This window comes from Salmo salar, chromosome ssa27, assembly GCF_905237065.1.
Source record: "Salmo salar chromosome ssa27, Ssal_v3.1, whole genome shotgun sequence".
NCBI lineage: Eukaryota > Metazoa > Chordata > Actinopteri > Salmoniformes > Salmonidae > Salmo > Salmo salar.
The window spans coordinates 12,719,408-12,744,994 of NC_059468.1; the positions used below are offsets into that span (position 1 = coordinate 12,719,408).

The following is a 25,587-nucleotide window of genomic DNA, read 5'->3' on the forward strand; positions in this document are numbered from 1 at the left end:
TCGAATTCCAAAATCATGGGCATTCATTTGGAGTTTGCTGCTATAACAGCCTCCACTCTTCTGGGAAGGCTTTCCACTAGATGTTGGAACATTGCTGCGGGGACTTGCTTCCATTCAGCCACAAGAGCATTAGTGAGGTCGGGCACTGATGTTTGGCGATTAAGCCTGGCTCGGCGTTCCAATTCATCCCAAAGGTGTTCGAAGGGGTTGAGGTCAGGGTTCACACTGTTGTACCACGCCATTATTTGTCTGTTTGTGGCCCGTTAGCTTGCCATACTCCTTTGACCTCATCTACAAGCTTTTTTCCTCCCACAGGACTGCATGTTTTGTTGCACCATTCTCGGTAATCCCTAGACACTGCCGTGCGTGAGAAGCCCAGGAGGAACGGCTGTTAAGGAAATATTGGATCTGGCACTGACAATCATACCACACTCAAAGTTGCTTAGGTCACTCGTTTTTCCCATTCTAACATTCAAACGAACAGTAACTCGCTGCCTGTCTGCTTTATATAGAAATCCATTTTCAGGTAAGGGGTGGTGTACCTAATAAGCTGGCCAGTGAGTGTATATGGTGATTTAACCAAAGTGCTCGCAGTGTATTAGTCTTGAGAGAACACGTGATGGAACCAATACCCAAACAACTACCATGTTAAAAGATGAACGTTTATTCTCTATTCTATGACAATAACCAGTTGGAAGGAGAGGGAATTACATAGCATTTGGAGTTTCATCCAGATGGACACAATCTGAAAACATTTTCACTCACTTTATTTGAGTGGTGTACAACCAGTTTTTTTAAAGACCATCTCAAATTCTTACAATTGACACCAGGGGTGGAAGACCACTCGCACACCTTTGCAACTTGGATTGAAATATTTAGCATCTCGTGTAGTTGCTTATTTGGTATGACAAGCATCCATAAAATGCTGTTAGGGGAGTTTCAACCAAAGACAGCAACATACTTCAATTCTCCAGATTCAAAGCTTAAGTTGGTGGCGTTAAATAGAATAAAAACACAAAAGATTTTTCGAGAATTCCCCTTGTAATTTTCATTCGATTTTTCTACTCGAGAGTCAAGTCTTTGTACACTTCTGCTAACACCGTAAAAGGAGCATCCAATACTAAATACAAATCCTAACATAAAAACATGGTTGTAAAAAATAGGTTTACGAAATATAAGAACTGGATGCTAGTTAGACATGATGGAGCTAAAGCACTTTTAACCATATGGACATAGACGTAAAGTTCGGTAACAGTCCCAATTCAGTTTCAAAACACTCTGCCAAGGGAGATTCTGGTCCAAAAAGGAGGCATTTCAGGAGCGTTGATAATGTTGGTTCTTTAAGTCTCTACTCCGGTCAGTGTCGTCCATTCAAGTTTAAAAGATCTTTGCGTTCTTCATGCACACACAGGAAAAAGGTTTCAAACTGTGCAGGTGCGAGTCTACTTTGTACTGATAGAATGGTCAAGTCCACATTCAGGAAAAAGTTTCGAACAGTTCTCTTCATAGGCCCACTATTTTAGAACAAGTGTGTTTGTATGCATGTGTGTCAGTGAATGTGAGTTTTATATTCAAGCAGAGGTTGTGATCACATCACAAATTTTAGCCATGTAATGTGAGACAGTGCACAGAGTTTACGTAAGTGCGTTTATCATTACATTTGTGTGGTGTAATAGTACTATACAAGCTTCTCTCTGCGTCTTTCATGTTATCAATACTGTCTCAGTGTGGGCCTGTTGAAGGAGTCCCTACTCTCACAGTGGAGGTCCTGGTTCACTCCATGCCCTCTGGGTCAGCTTGGGCCATGTACGCGTCCAGCTCAGCGTCCAGGTTGCCCTTGGTCTTGGACATGTAGGCGTCAAGTTGGTTGTCCAGCTGCTCGCGGGTCATTCCTGGGCCACCTCCCCTGCCGCGGCCTCCTCTTCCACCCCCGCGACCGCGGCCACCACCCCTGCCAGCGAAGCCACCACGCCCACGCAGACCACCTCGCCCTACAGGGAAAGATGGTGGTCAACACCCCCCAAAAAATTAAAGATGGAATCACAATGCGTTAACAAAATGGTTGCTGTATAAGTGTTCATGTAAACAAGAAACTTGAGGTAGATTGTGACGTGTCAATTTACAGATGAAATGAATCTGAACTCTGAATCCAGTTCCTTACCCCTGGCTCCCACTCCTCTTCCAGCTCCTCTGCCGAAGGCACCTCCACGACCAGCAGCCCCTCTTTGACGCATCCCCCTACGGAGGGCCACACGTCCTGGACCCCCTCTGCCACGCATCTGGCCCATGCCTGGGGAAAGGCGATTCCCTATCAGGACACAGGATGTAACAAAGGAGCAGTTAACTAGTGACTTAGCTTACCACGTTTCAGTTTAAGAACAAAGTTGTCAAGTGAACACAAAAACCTTTTATATGCCCATCATTGACCCACATCTCAGCCACCAACTTAACTAAAGCAGCTTAAGTATTCAAATTCTATGGAAGGGTAAAACATGTTACGCATGTCATTTATACTCCAACTTGTTTTACGTTTGCCATGACAGACAGGTTAGAGGTGTTTGCTGGGTGCCTTGCCCATGTATTCTCAAGGCACTTCTGTTCTAACTAGGCATGGGGTATTCAGACTGAATAACAATTCCTTCTACAGTGAAAGTGCACTAATATCACTTCAAATGCTATGACCAACATTGTTTTTTTATTTATTTTTTTTTATCCTGGAATGCCACAGTTCTGCATTGTATGCAACATATACATGACCACAGTGCACATCTTGTATCTGCACCATTACATTCTAAACCTGGATCATTTAAAGGCAACGTCTTTAAATGAATTTCACTTGAAGTATTACTGTAATTTTTTGTTGTTGTCTTAATGGAGTCTAAAATCCCCAATCCCCTCCACCGGGAGTGTGTAGAAGTGGGTGTGGGGTAACTGTGTGGATAAGCAGGGGCAGTGCAGCTGTTAGATTTGTCACCACATGCTCAGTAGCACAACAGGTGCTGGACCAACCAGGACAGCAGGGGGTTTATGGAGGGTGGAGTCACAATGATTGACAGCCACATTCCCCCAGGTTGAGGGGATGGATAGTAAACCAGGGGGTGAAGCCATACTATGACAGATCCACCTGGACTATTCCATTCAACTCAGCAGGGTGTATTTGCTCAAGCTAGTTTACAGATGAGATCGCGTCACCCCTTAAAATAATAAAAAGTTTGCCTTACCCCCCCCGTAAAAAAGTATGAGTCATACTTAAAAGCCTGGACAGCACTGTGTAAAGTATATTCCAGCCCCAGAGTTGAACATTTAAGAGAAATCATGAAATGTCATGTCAAATGTCTTTCAACAATTTATGAAGCCAATGTTTTCAGTTCTAACATTGTAGAAAAACATCAATCCCAGTAGGCTTTGCTGTGTGGTACCAAATGCTCACCTCTCAGAGCCATAGCGCCCCTCAGGGTTCCTCCTCTGCCGCGGCCTCGCAGGCCTCCTCTCGTCATCCCCCTCATCCCTCCAACAGCGAATCCCCGGCCGCCAGTGCCCCCCCGCATCAAGGCCCCGATGGGCCGGCCCAGCCTGGCCTGGATGTTGCTCTTCCCAAGGCGCTGCTTCAGGCTCTGGGAGGGTTAGGTGGTAGGTTGATACCAAGTGGCAGGGTTAGGGAGGTGTTGACCTCCTGTGCTGGATTTGTCAAGTTGTCGCTTCAGTGCTTGACCCAAACACTCAGCCATTGATGTGATCTGTATATTAACCTTTGCTCTATGGTGCCCTCTAGGTCTGTGTCAAGCATTTCCTAATATCTATTAAGTGCATAGCCTTTTTCCTGTACCCCATCTCCCTCTTACACGTTTGTAGAACATGGCCTGTCTCCGGTGTGCCATTCCTCCCGCAATCTCACCTGTTTACAGTGCTTCAGATGTCTCCCCATTTGGCTCTCTCAATTCATCTTTCCCCGATTCCTCCTCAAAATGCACTGGAGAAGAAGGCCCGAGAGAAGGGACTTGGACCGTCTCCTCCAATACTGTTGAGAAGGTGAGGAATTGCAGAAAGACTAATTGAGCTGGATCACCTTGTCTCACCTGCTTGTGGTGCAGAGCAGCCTGCACAGAGGGCCTGTTCTCCATTTGCTGGGCGAGGCGGCGGTTGCGGGCACTGGCCATGTGTTGCTGCTGCATGGTGGCTCGCACACTCACCGCTGTCGGCGCCTTGTTCTTCAGCATGGTAGTGAAGCTTTGGAGGGGAGGGGGAGCGGGACAGAGAGGGGGTAAAAGGAGGGAGAGAGAGAGGATACGGAGGGGGAGGGATGGTTCCAAATCAAGTCATTTCTCATACCATGGACACGGCCACAGGAGCTGTGGCGTGTGTTATGAATGCCCCGCTTGTTGGCACCTCACTCTCTTTGTTTTGCTCTCTCTCATTTTTAAGTATTTGACAACCCAAAATGCTTTCTGGAAGCAATTCAGCACATTTTAGGTTAAAACAAAAGTGGAAAGATAGAGAAAGCAGCAGAAGAAACACTAGAACAGATTGGACAGATTGGAGGAAAGAATGAGAAAGGCAGAAGAGAAAACAGAGAGAAAGGAAAGTGGATGACAAGAGAGGAGAGTGATTGCCACTTACAGGCCTCCATGCCGCCCCGTTTTGATGGCATCAGCCTTTGAAAAAGGACTGGCAGAGGTTGGAGGCCCAGGACTGGAGGGGTATCTGGCAACCCAGCCACTTACAGCCCGGACCGTGCCTTGTGCTCACACCACGCATATGAGAATAGGAGGAAAAGGGGGAGAGAAGAGCAAGGAAAGGGGGGTTGGTCACGTCCGGGCTAGGACTGGGCACCTAGTCTCACAGAAAGACTTCAGAGCACAGAGAACTGAAAATGAAAGTAGTAGCAAAGAAGAGGAAAAGGACACAAAATGGCTAAATAAACAGTCATTTAGTTGAGAGAGAGTTGTGTGTGTGTGTAGAGAGGGTGGGAGAGGAGCGGGAGGGTGCACCCTCCCTTTTTCATTGGTTTGGTCTCTCCTCTCCCATATGTACAGTATATTTTGGGACTGCACCAATGTGTGACACACAGAGAGGAGGGGTGCCGGGGCATATCAGGAGTGCGGCCTGTGCCCATTCTCGGCCATCGCCTTACCAAGCATCACTGTTACCCTCTCTCCTTGGGTCTAAGTGTGCGCTGCTCACACAAAAGGCACTCCAAACTTCTAATGTCAGCAAACGGTGAATACGGCATGCATTTTGAGTGAGCAGCGCACACGTCTGCCCCGGGCAGTCTAGCGTCCATGTCTGGTCCCCAACAGTGGCCTTCCGTAGTAGAGCACACTAGGGCCGTCTGTACCACTTTTTCGACCTTCGCCTCGCTTAGTGCTGTCAGGGTGCGTAGCGCGTCTCACCGCTCATTCAGGGACTGCTTGGTGGTGCTTTTCAGCACGACTTTTTGGGAGGAGGGAGCACTCATTTTGACTTCGCTTGAACTCCTTGGAACCAGCAACATGAGAGGGATAGAAAGTGATAGAAAGGGATAGGGTGGGTGGGTGGGGTAGGTCAAATTCGGAGGTGCCAGGGAAAGGTGTAGTGCGGGAAAAAATAGGTTAGAAAAACAATTTCACGAGCCAGGAGAAGGAAATATACCAGTGTTGGTCATTCCATTTGTGCATATCCATTCAAGGTCATAGGTAATGTTACTAGCTAGTTTCACAATAATACATTATATTTAGCTGGCAAAATGGTCAGCTTAGTTAGTAGATGGCTAGCTTGCGTTTGACTAGTTGTGGTATGCAGTTAGCGAGTATCCTTTCATTTGCCAACTAACGTTATTGTTGGATACATCATTTGAAGAAAAGACGCAAAAGGGTTACGCCGCAGGCTCGAAATAAACATATAGACTTTCCCGAAAGGCACAATATACACGTCCAGTTCATAAAACAAGTGTACCAAATGAGTCGACTTCACTACTTTTGAATGCCAACGAGAGACGGGACAACTAGGAAAGCTAGCTAACTACGTTAACTAGCTAATTAACTAAGTAGGCTGTGACTGTGCGAAAAACAATAGGAGCCTGTAAACTCAAGTTAGACTGTCGTCCTATAGAGCCTGAACATTATTCGCCAACGTAGCTAGTTAGGAAATATCTAACTAAAAACAGTCAACATTGTCTGAAACAAGTCCAATAGGCGATTATTAGTTAACTCACTTTGATCGTTGCTTGTTTTGCCGATACTCGTGTATCACTTTGCTAGCAAGCGCGTTAGCTTGAGCGATAGCCCAGTTAACGTTAGCAGCGAACGTTAAGCTAGTTGCAACCGACAGATCTGGATCCACTACTCACTAGATGTTTTATTTAACCTTGCTCTTACGGATACTACTAAAATACGAACTATACTAGCTAGCTACAGTGATTAAAATCGTATCTGCTTAAAAATATATATATAAACTGAGGCCAGCCTATTCTCCCTCTCTCATTTCCTTACAAAATGGTGCCAACTACCTGACGACGGAAAATGGAGAGGTTTTACAGCTACGTCACAGAGCTACTTCCTGGCGTGCTTTACGTTTCTTGTTATCGCTTCTGGTTCTGGAAGAGGAATGGCTGCCCTAGCTGTTGTGGATACACCGTCGGGGAAAGATGCAATTGCAGAGGGACTGCTTGGCCTCTTGAAACCAGCTGTCCAGCAGCTTGATCTTCATGTGCACTCAGTGAGGTGGGTAGCTAGCAAGATTTTTGCTTCAACTTCAATTGTGCTTGCTAGATACCGCTCCCTTCAATCACAGCTAGTTAGCCTGCTAGACACATATGGTGCGTTCAAGAAAACTCGGAACAAACGAGTTCAAATCATGACGTCAGAGATTTTCAAGTGGAAAGTCGGAGCTCTGAAAAGGGTCCCGAGTTCCCGACTTGGCATTCCGTGTTGTATGACCGTTAAAAAAAATTCTCAGTTGGAGCTCGATTTTCTTCCGATAGTCTGTTGTCTTGAACGAACTGAAGTCGGAGATTTCCGAGTTCCCAGTTGTTTAGAATGCGGCCATAAACTAATATCATCATGACAGTCCCGTGATCCAGCCCCTCCTTCCCTAGTAAATCAAATCAAATTGTATTTCTGACATGCCGAATACAAAAGGTGTTAGACCTTAGTGAAATGCTTACTTACAAGCCCTTAACCAACAAAGCAGTTTTAAGAAAGTGTTTACTAAAATCAACTGAAGTAAAACAAATTGAAAAATAAAAACAAATTTAAGGAGCAACAATAAAATAACGGTAGCGAGGCTATATACAGGGGGTACAGAGTCAATGTGCGAGGGCACAGGTTACTCAAGGTAATTGAGGTAATATTTACATGTATGTAGAGGTAAAGTGACTATGTATGGATAATAAACAGAGAGTAGCAGCAGCGAAAAGTCCAGGTAGCCATTTAATTAGCTGATCAGGAGTCTTATGGCTTGGGGTTAGAAGCTGTATAGAAGCCTTTTGGAACGAGACTTGGCACTCCGGTACCGCTTGTTGTGCGGTAGCAGAGAACAGTCTATGACTAGGGTGGCTGGAGTCTTTGACAATCTTTTGGGCCTTCCTCTGACACCGCCTGGTATAGAGGTCCTGGATGGCAGGAAGCTTGGCCCCGGTGATGTACTGGGCCGTATGCACTACCCTCTGTAGTGCCTTGCAGTCGGAGGCTGAGCAGTTGCCATACCAGGTGGTGATGCAACCAGTCAGGATGCTCTCTATGGGGCAGCTGTAGAACCTTTTGAGGATCTGAGGACCCATGCCAAATCTTTTCAGTGTCCTGAGGGGGAAAAGGTGTTGTTGTGCCCTCTTCACGGGTGTCTTGGTGTGTTTGGACCATGATACTTGAAGCTCTCAACCTGCTCCACTACAGCCCCGTCGATGAGAATGGGGGCGTGCTCGGTCCTCCTTTTCCTGTAGTCCACAATCATCATCTTTGTCTTGATCACGTTGCGTGAGAGGTTGTTATCCTGGAACCAAACTGCCAGGTCTCTGACCTTCTCCTTATAGGCTGTCTCATCGTTGTCGGTGATCAGGCCTACCACTGTTGTCGTCGGCAAACTTAATGATGGTGTTGGAGTCGTGCTTGGCCATGCAGTCATGTGTGAACAGGGAGTACAGGAGGCGACTGAGTACGCATGTTGTGTTGAGGATCAGAGTGGCAAATGTGTTGTTACCTACCCTTACCACCTTGGGGCGGCCCGTCAGGAAGTCCAGGATCCAGTTGCAGGTTTAGTCCCAGGGAGGGAGATTCCCTAAAAACACGCCACTTCGATATAGAATAGAAAAACATTTTATTTATCTAAATTTGAATGCACAGAGATACCGTGACAAGATCCTGAGGCCCATTGTCATACCGTTCATCAAAGATCTGTACACAATTCCTGGAAGCTGAAAATGTCCCAGTTCTTCCATGGCCTGTATAGTCACCAGACATGTCACTCACTGAGCATGTTTGGGATGCTCTGGATTGATGTGTACGACAGCGCTTTCCAGCTCCTGCCAATATCCAACAACTTTGCACAGCCATTGAAGAGGACTGGGACAACATCCCACAGGCCACAATCAACAGCCTGATCAACTCTATGTGAAGCAGATGTGTTACGAGGCAAATGCATGAGGCAAATGGTGGTCAAACCAGATACTGACTCGTTTTCTGATCCATGCCCCTACTTTAAAAAAAAAATATATATATATATCTGAAGCATGAATGTGTGCGTGAGTGCATGCGTGTGGAGAATCAGAGCAGGTGGTCAGTCCAGTTCAAGTGTTCAGCAGTCTGATGGCTTGTAGATAGAAACTGTCTCTGAGTCTCTTGGTATCAGACCTCATGTTCCTTACCGTCAGGCAGACTGTATCGGGAGTGAACAGCTCGTGGCTGGGATGTGTGGGTTTCTTGATGGTTCTGTGGTTATTCCTCAGGCACTGTTTCAAGTAGATGTCCTGGATGGGTGGGAGCACGGTCCCAGTGATGTACTGGGCCGTCTTCACCACCCGTTGGAGGGCCTTGCGGTCAGGTCCAGTGTGCCTGGCATGCTAGCTTTAATTTGAGCCATGACCAGCCTCTTGAAGCATTTCATAATGACCGGGCGATAGTCATTTGGCCATGTCACCTTGCTTTTCTTGGGCACTTGGATGATGGTGGGCTCCTTGAAGCAGGTTGACAGGGACAGGTTGAAGATGTCTGAGAATACGTCTGGCCGTCCTTCCTGGATGGAATAGAATGTGTTAAGAATGTGTTAAGCTCCTCTGAGATGGATGCTTCAGTGGGCATCACACAGCTTAATTTGTCTTTGTAGTCCGTGATAGTCTGTAGTCCTTGTCCCATGCGATGCGTGTCTGAGTTGTCGAATATAAATTCAAGTTTGAGTCTGTATTGTCTTTTTGCATCCCTAATAGATTTGTGGAGCTTGTACCTGCTTGCTTATACACGTTGCTGGCCACCGAGTCATTGTGGTTTGTTCTGCTGACATTGAATGCTGCAGTACGAGCTCTCAGAATGGTACGGATATCTCCGTTCACCAAGGGTTTTTGTTTGGGGTATGTTCGGATTGTTATTGTGGGTACATCATCAACACATTTCCTAATGTAGCCTGTGACTGACAATGTATATTCCTCAACGTTGATGGATGAGTCCTGGGTGGATGAACATATTCCAATCAGTATCCTCAAAACAGTCCTGCATCTTTGAGTCTGTCTCTTCTGTCCAGTGCCTCACTATTCTCTGTGTTGATGGCTCGGCTACACATTTTTTCGTAGCAGGCTAGGAGAACTTACACAGCAGGTTAAGATAATTAACGTAGCAGGTTAGGGAGTTAAGGTTAGGAAAAGGGTTAGAGTGAGAGAAAATGCTCTCCTAACCTGCTACGAAAAGTCAATTGTCTCGAAGTGTCGTGTTTTTATGGAGGGACGTTCTGAATATGTCCTTTCCTCATTCATTTCATTTGTTACTTGCTGTAGGCCTAGGCTACAGCTATCAATGTCTTCTGCTGTAACCACTCGGTCTGTTGTAGTAGTAGTCATGATTTGTTACTTTACTATATTTCTCTATTTATAATGCTATTGTGTTGTTTTTTTGTTATAGGGAAAGCCAGGTGGAACTACGAGAACACATAGACAATCTAGCCACAGGTAAAATGATTCACTTTTACATGCTTATTATGCACTCCCGGGGGAACAGGGAAGTGGACGGGTGCTGGGTTAATGCACTTGACCTTGTGAAAGAAAGCCCATTGCCGAGCCCATGAAAACCCCTGTGTGAGACAGGCAGAGGCTGCTGTGATGTGACTAGTATAACCACAGGTTTCGAAGCATGTGTTGTAAGGCTTGTACAAGCTCCTGTGCTGCGTGGTTCTCATGAGGTCATAAAAAATACATTGCTTTTAACTACATACAGAATCAATCCTACAAATTGAAGGCATGAACAATAGCTTGAATACCTTACCAAAATGGCTGCTGCCATTTTCTTTATGAGATTAGCCAATCATCCTGTCGGTCATCCTCATCTCATCCCTTCATTTTTAGAGCTGTGCAGGATAAATGAGCACCAGAAGGTGGTGTTAGACCTGGATCCCTATGTGAAAAAGCTGCTGAATGCAAGACGCAGGGTGGTGCTGGTCAACAACATACTACAGAATGCTCAGGTCAGTGGCTCAAAGCAAGAGCTTGGATGCTTTCCTTCTTTGCCTGTGCAGTATCTTATGCTATTTTGTGGGCCTTCTTTTACTCCTATCCTTGTATCTAACACGCTATTTGTATGTGTGTCACTGTCAAATTCAGTGACGTAGTGTTCATCCCATGTATCTATCTATACATTAATTCCAATGGGCATGGCAATTCTGCTTTGTTGTGTGCATTTTGAATTCATGCAGCTCAGGTGGTATATTATGTCAAGCAACTGACTTTCAATGCTCACTTGAGTTTCACTCTTTCTCCCTCTCTCTAGGAACGGTTGCGACGGCTCAATCACAACGTCGCCAAAGAGACAGCGCGTCGGAAGACCATGCTGGAGACCTCTGGAGCGTTCACGCCTCGGTCGCCCAGTAAACCATGACCAGTAAACCATGCCCCACTCCTCAGCTTGGAAAAAACTGCTTAATAACAACACTGAGCTTGTCTGCCTGTGTCCTGGACTGAATAAAGTTTTCACAAACTCCACTGGGGTTGGGCAGTATCCAGATGTTCATACCGTTCTTGTACCATACCGGGAAATACGGTATTGCACAAGGGGCGCTATTATTTTCAAACATATTTACATTTTTAGGGGGGGGGGTCCCAACTAGTGACAAGTTCTCTTTCCATTCCCACAGACTAAGGCAATACTCAGTTTACCTGCTGAAACGCCAACCTCACATCTCTGCTTTGTGCTATTGTAGCAACGTGTACGTGTCTTGAGTTGTCATAAACTGCTAGTTTTCAATAAGGCAATTGGAATCAGGGGTACTTTGCTTCAAAAACGTACACAACTTGATCAAATGTTACGATTGCGCAAGCTAAAATTGGAATCGAAAATAATAATCTTATGCAAAGAAATGTGTTTACACTACTGGAGGACTTTGGGCCTACTGATTTTTACAACCCTCTCTCTTTCCAGAATATGTGTATGGATGCCTCTGCATTCCATTCAAAGCTATGGCCACAGACATGTAGTTGATGGATCCTGTTCTTCTCTAGGGTTAGGTATTTTTGTCACTGTGGACTAAGTAACTAGACCCGGCAATACAATGTAGTGCAGAAAAAAAGATGCAAGGAATGTACGGAAACAGAGCCGTCACTGTTTCACGCTTCTAGCAGCAACTGATACGCAACCCTGCCTAATATGGTTTGTCAGACCTTTTTTTTCTCGATGTCAAATCTAATTGTATTGGTCAAATCAAATTTTATTGGTCGCATACACATATTTTGCAGATGGTATCGCAGGTGCAGCAAAATGCTTGTTTCTAGCTCCAACAGTGCAGTATTACCTAACCATACAAAATATGTTAATGACAACTTCTGTACTTAGTTGCTATTGAATAAAACAGAAGCATCACCATTTTTTTTTGGTCCTCTGTATTATGAATTGCACATATACTCTGTTAATGTGTATAAATTGTAGTATAAGGAAACTGTCTTAGTACTACTGTCATTACATGGTTGTATGATGTGTGTATAGACAATCAGAGCAAATTCATACAATTATTTGAGTTCTATGGGAGGGGTCTGACTCCACAATGAAATGTGTTATTGTAGTCAAATATTTACTTTTAAGTTTTACACAGTTTTAATTGGTTCAAGATGACAGATCAGTATCAACGTGGAAGATGAATGGTGGTGAGCCAGTATCCTTCTTATCAACTGTTTTCAAGCATTTTAACAGTAAACTTCAAGGACACTTTAAAAAAGGCAATGCAATTCTAATCACAAATCTCAACCAACTCCGTCTTTCTCACAAACAAACCTTGTGTGGTGCATAAAGTTGATGTGGGTATACTGATCTTAAATAATTGTGTTGTCATGCCATGAGAGACAGCGTTGTAGGATACTAAGATCAATTTATTAAGTACGCCACCTTGTTCCCGAAAATGGATCGCTCCTACAGACAGTGAGTCACATGGCCGTTCAGTTACTGTTCGAATGAAAGTTAGAATGGGCAAAACGAGTGACCTACTGTAAGCGACTTTGAGCGTGGTATGATCGTCGGTGCCCGGTGCACCGGATCCAGTATCTCAGAAACGGCCGTCCTCCTGGGCTTTTCACGCATGACCGTGTTTTATGTTTTACTTAAAAAGGTGGGACAAACAAAAAAAATCCAGTCACTGGCAGTCCTGTGGGCAAAAACAGGTTGTTGATGAGAGAGGTCGAATAAGAATGGTAAGAATTGTGCAAGCTAACAGGCGGGCCACAAACAGACAAATTACGTCGCTGTACAACAGTGTTGTGCAGAACGGCATCTCGGAACGCACAACTCATCGATCCTTGTCACAGATGGGTTATTGCAGCAGACGACCCCACCAGGTTCCACTCCTATCAGCTAAAAACAAGAAGAAGCGGCTCCAGTGGGCACATGATCACCAACACTGGACAAATTAGTGGGAAAACATTGCCTGGAACATGACAGTGAGTTCAGTTTACTTGCGTGGCCTGGTCAGTGCCCAGACCTTAACCCAATAGAGCATATTTAGGATGAGGTGGAACGGGCTGTTCGCAGCATGAACTTACTGCCGTCCAATCGGCAACAACAATGCCATTGTGTCAGCGTGGACCATCATCCCTGTGAAACGTTTCCAACACCTTGTTTTGTTCTGGAGGCAAGGGGGGGGGGAATCTGGCTCAGTATTAGATGGGTGTACCTGATAAACGGTCCGGTGAGTGTATATTGACCATCAGTGGAATGTAACATCACTGATTGTGATCATTTAGGACCAACAAGACATAGAACTGTTCAAACCTGTTGTTAGAACAATGGGCTGTGTTTAAAAAAAAAATGTATTGCTCTAGCCTGCTCCCATATCTTTTTGTCCTTTCTTGTCAGTTCCTATGGTCATTGTTAGCCAACAAATATGAGATCGAGCTAGAATTCCTCCACCTCTCTTTTTAAAAAGTCCTTCGCCTGAATACCTTTATCAGCATTGCCCTCTTGCATAATTGGATCAGTGATAAAATACAACGTATGTCTGCCTCCAATGTCAATACTGAATGTTTTGTAATGAGAGAAGGGAGGTTGAAGGTGACCCCGTTGGGTTTGAGCTAGAGTAGCAGGGAATGTGAGAGAGGGATATGAGAGAGGGATGGAGGTCAAGAGGGGAAGAGGGGAAGGCTTGTGGAAGAGGAATTGATCAAAATGGATTGGGTGAGGCCGAGTTTGACTTTTATGGTTGCGTCATCTTAGGTTGAATATGGATTTGGGGAGAATTTGTGCAGACAGGTATGTATGGCACTTTCAATGGAGAGTTAGATAGAATTTCACGACAGTTCTTTATGCCTATAACTCTATTGTATCTTTGAGGATCCAGCCTCCTTCTGCGTTTCTCTATCTGCAGTGCAGAAGCAATTGTTTAATGACCTGTACCACAAAGCCTGGGGCTCAGGTAGAGGTAGTAGCACTCACATATGCCACGCACCCACCCACCAACACCTGTTTTACGCCACTGCTACTCTCTGTTATATGCATATATGCATAGTTACTTTAATCATATCTACATGTACATACTACTTCATTCAGCCTGACTAACCGGTGTTTGTATGTAGCCTCGCTACTTTTATAGCCTCGCTACTGTATATAGCCTGTCTTTTTACTGTTGTTTTATTTCTTTACCTACCTATTGTTTACCTAATACCTTTTTGCACTACTGGTTAGAGTCTGTAAGTAAGCATTTCACTGTAAGGTCTTCATCTGTTGTATTCGGCGCACGTGACAAATAAACTTTGATTTGATTTGAAGGGGCATGGTAACCTGTCTAAATAACTACCGCCATGTAGCACTCACGTCTGTAGCCATGAAATGCTTTGAAAGGCTGGTCATGGCTCACATCAACACCATTTTCCCAGAAACCCTAGACCTACTCCAATTTGCATACTGCACCAACAGATCCACAGATGATGCAAACTCTATTGCACTCCACATTGTCCTTTCACACCTGGACATAAGGAACACATATGTGAGAATGCTATTCATTGACTGCAGCTCAGTGTTCAACACCATAGTGCCCTCAAAGCTCATCAATAAGCTAAGGACCCTGGGACTCTGCAACTGAATCCTGGACTTCCTGACGGGCCGCCCCCAGGTGGTATGGGTAGGTAACAACACATCTGCCACGCTGATCCTCAACATGTGGGCCCCTCAGGGGTGCGTGCTCAGTCCCATCCTGTCCTCCCTGTTCACTCACGACTGCACGGCCAGGCACGACTCCAACACCATCATTAAGTTTGCTGATGACACAACAGTGGTAGGCCTGATCACTGACAACGATGAGACAGCCTATAGGGAGGAGGTCAGAGACCTGACCATGTGGTGCAAGGACAACAACCTCTCCATCAACATGATCAGGACAAATGAGATGATTGTGGACTACAGGAAAAGGAGGACCGAGCACGCCCCCATTCTCATCGACAGGGCTGTAGTGGAGCAGGTTGAGAGCTTCAAGTTCCTTGGCGTCCACATCACCAACAAACTAACATGGTCCAAGCACACCAAGACAGCCGTGAAGAGGGCACGACAAAACATATCCCCCTCAGGGGACTGAAAAGATTTGGCATGGGTCCTCAGATCCTCAAAAGGTTTTACAGCTGCACCATCGAGAGCATCCTGACGGGTTGCATCACTGCCTGGTATGGCAACTGCTCGGCCTCTGACCGCAAGGCACTACAGAGGGTAGAGCATACGGCCCAGTACATCACCGGGCCCAAGCTTCCTGCCATCCAAAAAATTGTCAAAGACTCAAGCCACCCTAGTCATAGACTGCTCTCTCTGCTACCGCACGGCAAGCGATACCAGAGCACCAAGTCTAGGTCCAAGAGGCTTCTAAACAGCTTCTACCCCAAAGCCATAAGACTCCTGAACAGCTAATCAAATGGCTACCCAGAATATTTGCATAGCACCCCTCCTCCCCTTCTATGCTGCTGCTACTCTCTGTTATTATCTATGTATAGTCACTTTAATAACTCTACCTACATGTACATATTACCTCAATTACCTTGACACCGGTGCCCCCGCACATTGACTCTGTATATAGCCTCGCTATTGTTATTTACTGCTGCTCTTTAATTATTTATTCATATCTCTTACATTTCTTTTAGGTATTTTCTTAAAACTGCATTGTTGGTTAAGGGCTTGTAAGTAAGCATTTCACTGTAAGGTCTACAACGGTTGTATTTGGCGCATGTGACAAATAACATTTGATTTGATGGTTGGTTTAGAAAAAAAAGTTATCACACTCTTTCTAGAGTTCAGTAGATCAAATGTATTACCCAAGGCAAATGGAGTACTAGTTGCCCTATTTGTCACCATGGTACCTTGTTGTCTGTCATTGTTAGCCATGCCCCTTCAGTTTCACTCTAAAATGACCTTAGAGTTAACAAATGAGGGTCAAATCAAATCAAAGTTTATTTGTCATGTGCGACTTGCTGTGCGCAGAATACATCAGTGAAATGCTTAGCGGTGCAAAAATAATAGGGACATAATAAACAATACAATAGTCATCAAACTTGGGGCGGTGTGTAGGCCTACTCGGGCGACAGGTAGCCTAGTTGTTAGAGCATTGGGCCAGTTACTGAAAGGTTGCTAGATCAAATCCCGAGCTGTTCTTAACTGATTTGCCTAGTTAAATAAAGGTAAAACATTTTTTTTTATAATAGCCTACAACACACATCACTAGTCATTAGCAGTATGGACAAAGTGGAGTCGGGGAGGGGGCGTGGAGGAGCATGGTAATCTCCGCGGCGCCACTTTAAAAAAACAGTCGCGTTGATATGTCAATCTTTCACCGGGCCCAGCCGTGAAAGCCGCGTCACTATTGGCTGAGAGCCGCCTTCCCTTTGAGACCGGAGGCCCCATTGGCTGGTGCTCAGCGAGACACTCACGCGTACAATATCTTCCTTCTTTTGTTATTGTACGGAGCGCGAGGGTAGGCTTCTGGGCGCTAGCAGGATGCACGAGCGGAGACAGCGAGGCTGATAGTCATATCGACAGGGATAGAAACAGATAGCCCCTTAGGGGAGGAAGGAAAGTCAGATTACTAGCTACCTCAGTGCACCACATTCACCACTACTTCACTTCTAATCCCTCAATACTCCGGTTGATGTGTAAGTATAGTTCATTTATCAAAGTATGAGGCTTTTTCTCGTCACGCGAGCTCTTCATTCTCCAATCATACTAAATAAGATATGGATGTTGAGGAGATTTCTGTATCCGGTCTTGACAAGCAAAATAGCTTGATTCCTCGCTAACGTTAGTTGTATCAACCGGGCATATGTCTGGGGAGTGTGTCTGTGTGTTTTAGGTTTTATGATATGCTTCTGATAAACTGCTTTTATTTCGAATGATTTGGTCCTGCAGTGATTTCACTGGCTGCATGACTGTCTAACGTTAGTCTGCAATGTCGATGTTTTTTCCGGAAAGGTAGTTGATATGGCATTTTATCAACTTCTAATATTCTATTCAAATATGCTACTGTAATGAGTTGCACTCTAGCGCCTGCTTTCGAATGATTAGATTGATACAATGCTGAAAGCGTTTTATCATCCCTACCAGGATTTCTTCAAATGTTTAGACGGTAGCCTAGATTTGGTGACGCGAAATGACCAAATATGGCGTGGCAGTGTTTACGTCTCCGCTGAAGATCCTAGTAAAGTGAATGTATGGCTTCAAAATTTGTCAGATTGAGTTGGAATAATGCATTGCAAGGGACGGCCAAGAAGGTTACAACAGCAATGCTGTGTTTTGGTTGTTGTCTCTTTTTTTTCCATGTAAAGATCCATTCCATGAGATGAGTTTATGGTCAAGTGCAGGTGTACCAGACACCATAAAACAGTACATCTTCAATTGGCAAAGCTTAGTTGGGCGAGCTTTTCCGGATAGGAAATGTTATTGCAACATCGGCTGTTTTATGAGGAAATGTCAGAATGCTCACTACTTGCTACATAACAGCAGACTGTAGTGTAGGCCATACTGTTATGTTATAATAGGTTCACTAATAGGGTCTAAAGATACAGTATATCATGTTAACATGAAATGTAACAGCAACATATTATACATGTAGGCTTTTAAGTGGATGACAACCTTGTGCTCATTGTTATTACATTTGTTATTACATTTTAATAATATTTTACCTTCAAAATGGGGCAGTCCTAAGAGGGTACTTTAGGCCTAGAGGAATAGTGTCAGAACAGAATTGTAGTCCTTCATTCATTAATTGCTCACTTGATAATTGTCTAGTTATATACCTATTCATTGTGGGGTAGGCCCTAGTTTAGTACAAATCTATCATATACCCACAGAATGACATCTCTATGCCAGGCTACCATTCTTTTCTCAGACTGCCCTTATTGTTGGTCACCTGTTGCATGGATTCACTTCTGAATACTTAAATATTTCTTTATGATTTAGAGACTTTCTTAAGCTTGGTTTGTAGTTGGTCTGACGACAGGTTGATCAATAGTCCTTAGACCAGTGGTTACCAACCGAACTGGTCAATCGCCAAACATTTTTCACCCCAACAAATGATTAAGCCTTGCGTTCCTATTTTTTTGTATTCTCTCATGCTGTTGGTGGTAGGTGCACTAGGTAGGCGAAATGTTCCCATTTTGAACCAGTCTGAAGGTGCAAACTCTGCCTTCCCTGCGGGCTCGGAGAGCAAATTAAGTGCACTCAGATTACAGTGTCTGCAGTAACGTAGCAGACCTAAAAGAAAGCTACAGCAAAATGTATATTGTGAGATTTCAACACTTTTAAAACCATGACTAAAGAGAGACTGTCAATGAATACAGCAAAGAGCTGCTGTTTTTATGAGTGAGTTCTTACTCAGCACTGTCAACACTTTTTATTCAACACTTTATAAGCCATAAAATGCATGTTCTTCCCACTTCCACTTGCGTTGCACTACAACCAGTACTGGAGATGTAAGGTTTGAGTAGGAAAGTGTATCGTTACGCGTGCGTTATTATTAGCGGCTTGGGTCTTTAAAAAAAATAATATTTAGAAATATTTCACTTTCTCTGCTCATAGGAGTAACAACCTGAATTTGTGCATGAGGCAGAAGTAATGTGGTGCGACTCGAGTTTTGCCATCAGCTGGAAGACTGTGTCCCTTTTTGTTCAGTGTCAGGGGAGGAAAGGGAGAGCAGAGGGAAGTTGACAGGCGGACCCTCAGTCTGCTGCTCTCTCCCTCCGCTGACACTGACCATCAAATGCAGGCACCTTCAGGTCAGAAACGTACTTAAATGTATGCTCACTCAGAATACAACAACTGACCTATTACTGCTGTGATCATATAACCTACCTCAAATTTTGAAATATTTTTAAAAACAATGGTCAGAACATCAATGCATTGGCAAGGCAATTCAAGTAAAGCCAAAATGCGGTGGTAATGTATTGGGCCTATAGCCTACTGCACAAACCTCATTGCTACAGTACTGTTTTCAATGGGTTAATGTTGTATAGGCTTACGTTTTTTAAGTCATGTTAAAAAAAATCTGAGCGGGAGTTCTCGGCTGGCATTTTGACTCAGAAAGGGATCTTGACAGGGCCTTCCGAGTGACGCAGTGGTCTAAGGCACTGCATCGCAGTGCTAGCTGTGCCACTAGAGATTCTGGGTTTGAGTGCAGGCTCTGTCACAGCCGGCTGCGGCTGGGGAACCCATGGGGCGGTGCACAATTGGCCCAGCTTCGTCTGGGCTAGCGGCGGGGTTGGCCGGCAGGGATGTCCTTGTCCCATCGCGCACTTGTGACTCCTGTGGCGGGCCGGGCACAGTGCACGCTGACACGGTCGCCAGGTGTACGGTGTTTCCTCCAACACATTGGTGCGGCTGGCTTCCGGGTTTATGTGGGCATTGTGTCAAGAATCAGTGCGGCTTGGTTGGGTTGTGTTTCGGAGGACGCATGGCTCTCGACCTTCACCTCTTCCAAGTCCGTACGGGAGTTACAGTGATGAGACAAGACCGTAACTACCAATTGGATACCACAAAATTGGGGAGAAAAAGGGGTAAAAAAGAAAGTGATCTTGACTCAGAAAAGGTTGGTGACCACTGCCTTAGACCTACTGTAAACCATCATAGCTTTCTCTTCAACTGAGACTTTCCCCTTTCCACAGAGCCCTCAAATCCACTCATAATATCACCCTCCATCTCTATTGGAGCAATGACCTCACAGTAACACTGGCCTAGTCCAGTATAACTCCCTAACCCCTGCCCCTAGACACTTCTCAGTTTTGTTCATTGTAAGAGGACAGACACACCGGGGTTTTTGATGGTGACATACACCATTCTCTATGACTGCTTTCAAAAAACGACTATCAAAGCAATGCTATCCTGCTTTCGATAAGCTTTTAACTACAACACCAGCTCAGTAGGCCTGGCCTATACAGTATATCCTGAATAATGAAGACATGCATCACTTGATATGAATAGGACAGGCATTTTTGTAATGTGAGGCACGTTATAGTGACTGAGTTTGTCTTTTTATGGATGTTCTATGTTGAAGAAGCTGTGTCAATGAATTTTCTTCATGAGAGGACACACTAACACACACACGCTGGTAGCCTGAGACTTTCTCCCACAGCTTGAAGCCATGTTGTTGTGCGAGCATGTTTCCAAACGGACAGATATTAAGGTAATGAGAGGAGAGGGAGAACAGAGTCACTTCCAGTCAGATTAGCCACGCAGATGCAACAGGTTATGATAGCTCTCATGGCAGAATTAGATTAGCTCTGGCGCGTATTAACAGACAGACAAACAGAGCAAGGCTGCAGTTTTGCTATGGACTTCCTAATAGTGACATGTTGGCTTTATTGGCCTAACAGTTCAGAAATTAGCTTACATAAGATCAAGCATTTCTTTTTAGACAAGTGCAGATAGTACCTTCCTGTTTCACTCAGTTTTGAAGCATTTTTTCTCCTTTCTTTTTTTGTGCCTCCTGAACTCAACCATGGTAGGGAAGGTATGTTGATTAGTGAGTATGGGGGGGCTTCATTTCATCAAATTCACATTGCACTGGTAGCACATAAACCTGTTTTCCCCCCTTTCAAATGAAACTGTAGAATGGTTAAGGGCAGGCTACTTTAAAGTACCAGGTACATTCCCCTCACAGGTAGATGCCTCCCGGCTAGACCGGGTTGCCAATTTGGATCAAGCTCTTTCTGGGAGATTATAATTGCTAGCATGTACAGTACCAGTCCAAAGTTTGGACACGTCTACTTATTCAAGGGTGTTACTTTATTTTTTACTATTTTCTACATTGTAGAATAATAGTGAAGACATCAAAACAATGAAATTACGTTAAAGGGGTCCCACAAGGTTCTATACTTGGTCCATTACTGTTCACTCTCTACATAAACAATATCGGTGACGAGATAAGAAAGTGTAAAATTAATCTATAGGCTGATGACACTATCATGTACTCTATTGCGTCAACGGCTGACCTAGTATTATCACAATTGGAGACAGATTTTAAGATATTACGAGGGTCTTTTATTCACCTGAAACTTGTTTTAAATGCAAAGAAAACTAATTTTATGATTTTTAATAGGTTCAAAAAGTTGGTTGAAAATACACTTGCATTTATGAGCTTAGATGGCTCTTGAATTAATCAGGTCTCTGCATATAAATACTTAGGGATATGGCTGGATGATAAACTGTCTTTTAAAATGCATGTTGACGAACTATGTAAACGGCTAAAAGTCCAACTAGGCTTCCTCTATAGAAACAGGACATGTTTGTCCTCTACAAATAGAAGAAAAATTGTGCAAGCTACTTTTATGTCTGTTATAGATTATGGGGATATTATTACACATGCAGTGTGATTAGGGAATGAAAACCAGGTGTGCAGGGAACAAGACAAAACAAATGGATCAATGAAAAATGGAGCGGCGATGGCTAGAAAGCCGGTGACGTCGACCGCCGAACGCCGCCCGAACAAGGAGAGGAGCCGACTTCGGCGGAAGTCGTGACAGGGTGCTAGCTACAGAACTCACCACTGTGTTTTATATCAAAATGTGGGTTGGACTTCGCTGTCCAGGAGACGAGAACAACATGCTCTCGTGTTTGTCTATAAAGCACTTCTGAATAAACTACCTTCTTATTTATCATCACTCATCAACATTAGAATTATAATTCCTAAAACCATGTCTCAAGCATGGATTACACTTGAGGCCCATGCGATCTCCACAGAGTTGCGTATGGCTGCTTTTCCTGTTACGCTCCTTATGGAATAGCCTGCAGACTAAACTTAAACTTGAGACTCTTGTCCCCCTTGCCCATTTTAAACATTTATTGGAGGATTTTTATTTTTATATTGCTTGTAACTGCTTCGGGTAATGCAAGTTCTTGTGCTGTTAGGGGAATAACCTGTGTGTAAATGTAACAATCTGCTGCTGTATATTTTTTGTGTTGTGATCGTTTTGTTTGTCTTGTGTAGTTTCTTAATCATTGTACCTAAACTGTATGTGTAAACAGGTGTACGCAGGGCCCAGTTGTAAAAGAGACCTTGGTCTCAGTCTGTGTTCCTTGTTGAAATAAAGGTATAATAATATGGAATCATGTAGTAACCAAAAAAGTGTTAAACAAATCAAAATATATTTTCTATTTGAGATTTTTCAAAGTAGCCACCCTTTGCCTTGATGACAGCTTTGCACACTCATGGCATTCTCTTAACCAGCTTCACCTGGAATTCTTTTCCAAGAGTCTTGAAGGAGTTCCCACATATGCTGAGCACTTGTTGGCTGCTTTTCCTTCACTCTGCGGTCCAACTCATCCCAAACCATCTCAATTAGGTTGAGGTCGGGTGATTGTGGAGGCCAAGTCATCTAATGCAGCACTCCATCACTCTCCTTGGCCAAATAGCCCTTACAAAGCCTGGAGGTGTGTTGGGTCATTGTACTGAGGGTTATCAGCTGAGTAACAATGCCAGTAAAGAACGATGACATACACACACTCACAAGTCGTAAAAACTGAAAGCACAAGCCTTGATACACAACTTCCCTCCGTTTTGTGTGTGTCTGTATGCGCTAATGGTGTGCACTCGTGTCTGTTCTCATGAATGCAGTATGGGTTATGAAGGAGTTATGAAGTCCTAATGTAGAACACTATTTTGAATTGTATGCCATAACAGTATCACAAGGTTGTCATTAACATGGCATAACTACTGAATGTCAAGTGACAAGACAGTGTCATTTTACATGCACCTGAACATTTGTGACAAGTGTAATTAACATATGTAAAGGGTTCTCATTATGCCAATCACTGACCTCTCCATCCTCCCTCCCTCGGCAGCATCATGTCGGTAAACGCCCCCACCAGCAATGACGCCTGCCTGAGCATCGTGCACAGCCTCATGTGCCACCGGCAGGGTGGCGAGAATGAGGGTTTCGCCAAGCGTGCCATCGAGAGCCTGGTGAAGAAGCTCAAGGAGAAGAAGGACGAGCTGGACTCGCTCATCACCGCCATCACCACCAACGGTGTGCACCCCAGCAAGTGTGTCACCATCCAGAGGACCCTGGACGGACGCCTGCAGGTGGGTATATAGTAGTAAAAAGAGAGGGACTTCCTCATATTGAGTTGCACCCCCTTTTGCCCTCAGAACAGCCTCAATTCAACAGGCCACGGACTCTACAAGATGTCGAAAGCGTTCCATAGGGATGCTGGCCCATGTTGACTCTAATACTTCCCACAGTTGTGTCAAGTTGGCTGGATGTCCTTTGGTTGGTGGACTATTCTTGATACACACGGGAAACTGTTGAGTGTGAAAGACCCAGCAGCGTTGCAGTTCTTGACACACTGGTGCGCCTGGCACCTACTACCTACCATACCCCGTTCAAAGGCACTTAAATCTTTTCTCTTGCCAATTCACCCTCTGAATGGCATACACAATCCATGTCTCAATTGTCTCCTTCATCTACACTGATTGAAGTGGATTTGTGAGATCAATAAGGTATCATAGCTTTTACCTGGTCAGTCTATGTCACGGAAAGAGCATGTTTTGTACACTCAGTGTACATGAATGAATACACAATATACAATTTATACTATATAGACATATTCATAGTGCAAAAGCATTGTGCAAAGTCTATAGGATAAATTATATATTTTCCACATTTTGTTTTGTTACAGCCGGAATTTAAAATGTATTAAATTGAGATGTTTTGTCACTGGCCTACACACGATACCCCATAATGTCAAAATAGAATTATGTTTTATTTATTTATTTTTACAAATATTTGGGCACTAGGGACCTATGTATTGTGAGCATTGCTGGACAGGAGATGTTATTAGCAACATCGGCTGTTTTATGAGGAAATGTCAGAATGCTCACTACTTGCTACATAACAGCAGACTGTAGTGTAGGCCATACTGTTATGTTATAATAGGTTCACTACTAGGGTCTAAAGATACAGTATATCATGTTAACATGAAATGTAACAGCAACATATTATACAAGTAGGCTTTTAAGTGGATGACAACCTTGTGCTCATTGTTATTACATTTGTTATTATATTTTAATAATATTTTATTATTAAAAGCTGAAAGGCTGAAATGTATTGAGTCAATAAGTTTAGGGAAAGAGCGATACCTAGTCAGTTGTACAACTGAATGCCTTCAACTGAAATGTGTCTTCTGCATTTAACCCAACCCCTCTGAATCAGAGAGGTGCGGGGGGCTGCTTTAATCGACATCCACATCTTCGGCGCCCAGGGAACAGTGGGTTAACTGCCTTGCTCAGGGGCAGAACAACAGATTTTTGCCTTGTCAGCTCTGGGATTCGATCCAGCAACCTTTCGGTTACTGGCCCAACACTCTAACCACTAGTATTGACTCAGTTGTGTGAATACTTATGTAAATGAGATACTTCTGTATTTAATTTAGGGCTGGGCGGTATACCATATTTGACTATATACCAGTATTGTTGCACGGACCGGTTTGAGTTTTTACTTGGTATTTCAGTGTTTGGTTTGTTAAATGTGTTGCGCAACTCTGGCACGTGTAATGTCCAATTCGATAGTTTACGCCATTTTCTACTTCAGTCATCTCTCTCCTAACCACACCAAGCCCTGCCTCCTGTCACTCAAGGAGAGAGCAGTTGCTCAACCACGGAGTCACAAGCACTTTCTTGCCGTTTATTCTTCATGGTCAGATGGATGCAAAAATGTTGGTGACATGCTGCTTTCCATAAGCGCTCTATGATTACTGTACACTATTAGTTTGTGTATCTTATTGTCTGCAAACTACTGTTTGCTATTTTGTCTTTTCTTAGCAAGGTTGCTAAAATAATTTGTGTTATCCGCTAATGCTAATCACTAGTTAGCTGGCTAGCTAGCTTGCTAAATGTGAGTCAGAGCAAACATAGTCTGTTAGGTAATACTTTCCAGGTACCAGTGCTGATCTAGGCCTAGATAAGCATGTTTGTGCAATGGCACCTTATCAGAGAGGAATAGGCAAAGCATGAATATGTTGGCTAGCTTCATGAAGTAGGAAAACATGTAATGTAACATATAATTAGGGTCACTGACCAACACTTTGGTCCCTACCCTGACAATAATTTCTCACTCACTTATTCATTCGTTAACATGACAAACAACAATGCATTAAAGGTGCTGCCCACTATATTCCAACTAATAATCTTTATATTTCCATGATTCCAACAGTTCACCAATTAACTCGATTTTCTTGCCCACATCATGCTGTGTGGCACAGTATGGAAATTATAATAAAAGTGCAGAAATTGATGAAAATGCTGAAAATTATATTTGTTTTGATTCAACAGTATAAATGGAGAAAGACCCATTTTGTATTTGTATTTATTAAGGATACTCATTATCAGCAACCATCACTCCTATGTTCCAATGTCACGTTATATTAGCTAATCCAAGTTTATCATTTTAAAAGGCTAATTGATCATTAGAAAACC

The 25,587-nt window shown here is 43.9% G+C and overlaps 3 protein-coding genes across 5 annotated transcripts in view; 2 read left to right on the forward strand and 1 right to left on the reverse strand.

The window, feature by feature from the left end:
- Positions 1–648: 648 nt before the first annotated feature.
- chtopa (chromatin target of PRMT1a) lies at positions 649–6,481 on the reverse strand. Of its 3 annotated transcripts, none has more exons than XM_014177176.2 (6): positions 6,191–6,481; positions 5,391–5,474; positions 4,077–4,227; positions 3,431–3,614; positions 2,162–2,308; positions 649–1,991 (listed from the first exon to the last, which is right to left on the reverse strand). In XM_014177176.2, the coding sequence occupies exons 2-6, from the start codon at positions 5,453–5,455 to the stop codon at positions 1,774–1,776; spliced, it is 765 nt and encodes a 254-aa protein (XP_014032651.1). In that variant the 5' UTR covers positions 5,456–5,474; positions 6,191–6,481; the 3' UTR covers positions 649–1,773. The 3 variants fall into 3 exon arrangements, with proteins under 3 accessions (XP_014032651.1, XP_014032654.1, XP_014032655.1); XM_014177179.2 differs by having other exon boundaries at positions 5,132–5,474; positions 6,191–6,406; XM_014177180.2 differs by lacking the exon at positions 5,391–5,474 and having other exon boundaries at positions 6,191–6,461.
- Positions 6,482–6,558: 77 nt separating this feature from the next.
- On the forward strand, positions 6,559–12,028 carry snapin (SNAP associated protein). Its single transcript, NM_001146356.1, is given in 4 exon segments — positions 6,559–6,698; positions 10,080–10,126; positions 10,520–10,638; positions 10,941–12,028. Coding segments are annotated over 4 exon segments (390 nt in total). The 5' UTR covers positions 6,559–6,582; the 3' UTR covers positions 11,049–12,028.
- Positions 12,029–16,482: 4,454 nt separating this feature from the next.
- Positions 16,483–25,587, forward strand: part of LOC106588319 (mothers against decapentaplegic homolog 4) — a 39,759-nt gene continuing 30,654 nt past the window's right edge. The window contains exons 1-2 of the mRNA XM_014177171.2: positions 16,483–16,777; positions 22,956–23,196. Of these exons, the coding sequence (XP_014032646.2) occupies positions 22,960–23,196 (237 nt within the window). The 5' untranslated portion in view covers positions 16,483–16,777; positions 22,956–22,959. The remainder of the gene's footprint in view (positions 16,778–22,955; positions 23,197–25,587) is intronic.

What these genes read in the sequence shown, in the direction of transcription:
- chtopa (XM_014177176.2), bottom strand. Translation starts at nt 5,455, where the DNA reads ATGAGTGCTCCCTCCTCCCAAAAAGTCGTGCTGAAAAGCACCACCAAG. An exon ending in AAGCAGTCCCTGAATGAGCG is followed by an intron (nt 4,228 to 5,390) that starts GTGAGACGCGCT and finishes TCCCCTCCAAAG; the next exon opens with CTTCACTACCATGCTGAAGA. An exon ending in CTGCTCTGCACCACAAGCAG is followed by an intron (nt 3,615 to 4,076) that starts GTGAGACAAGGT and finishes TAACCCTCCCAG; the next exon opens with AGCCTGAAGCAGCGCCTTGG.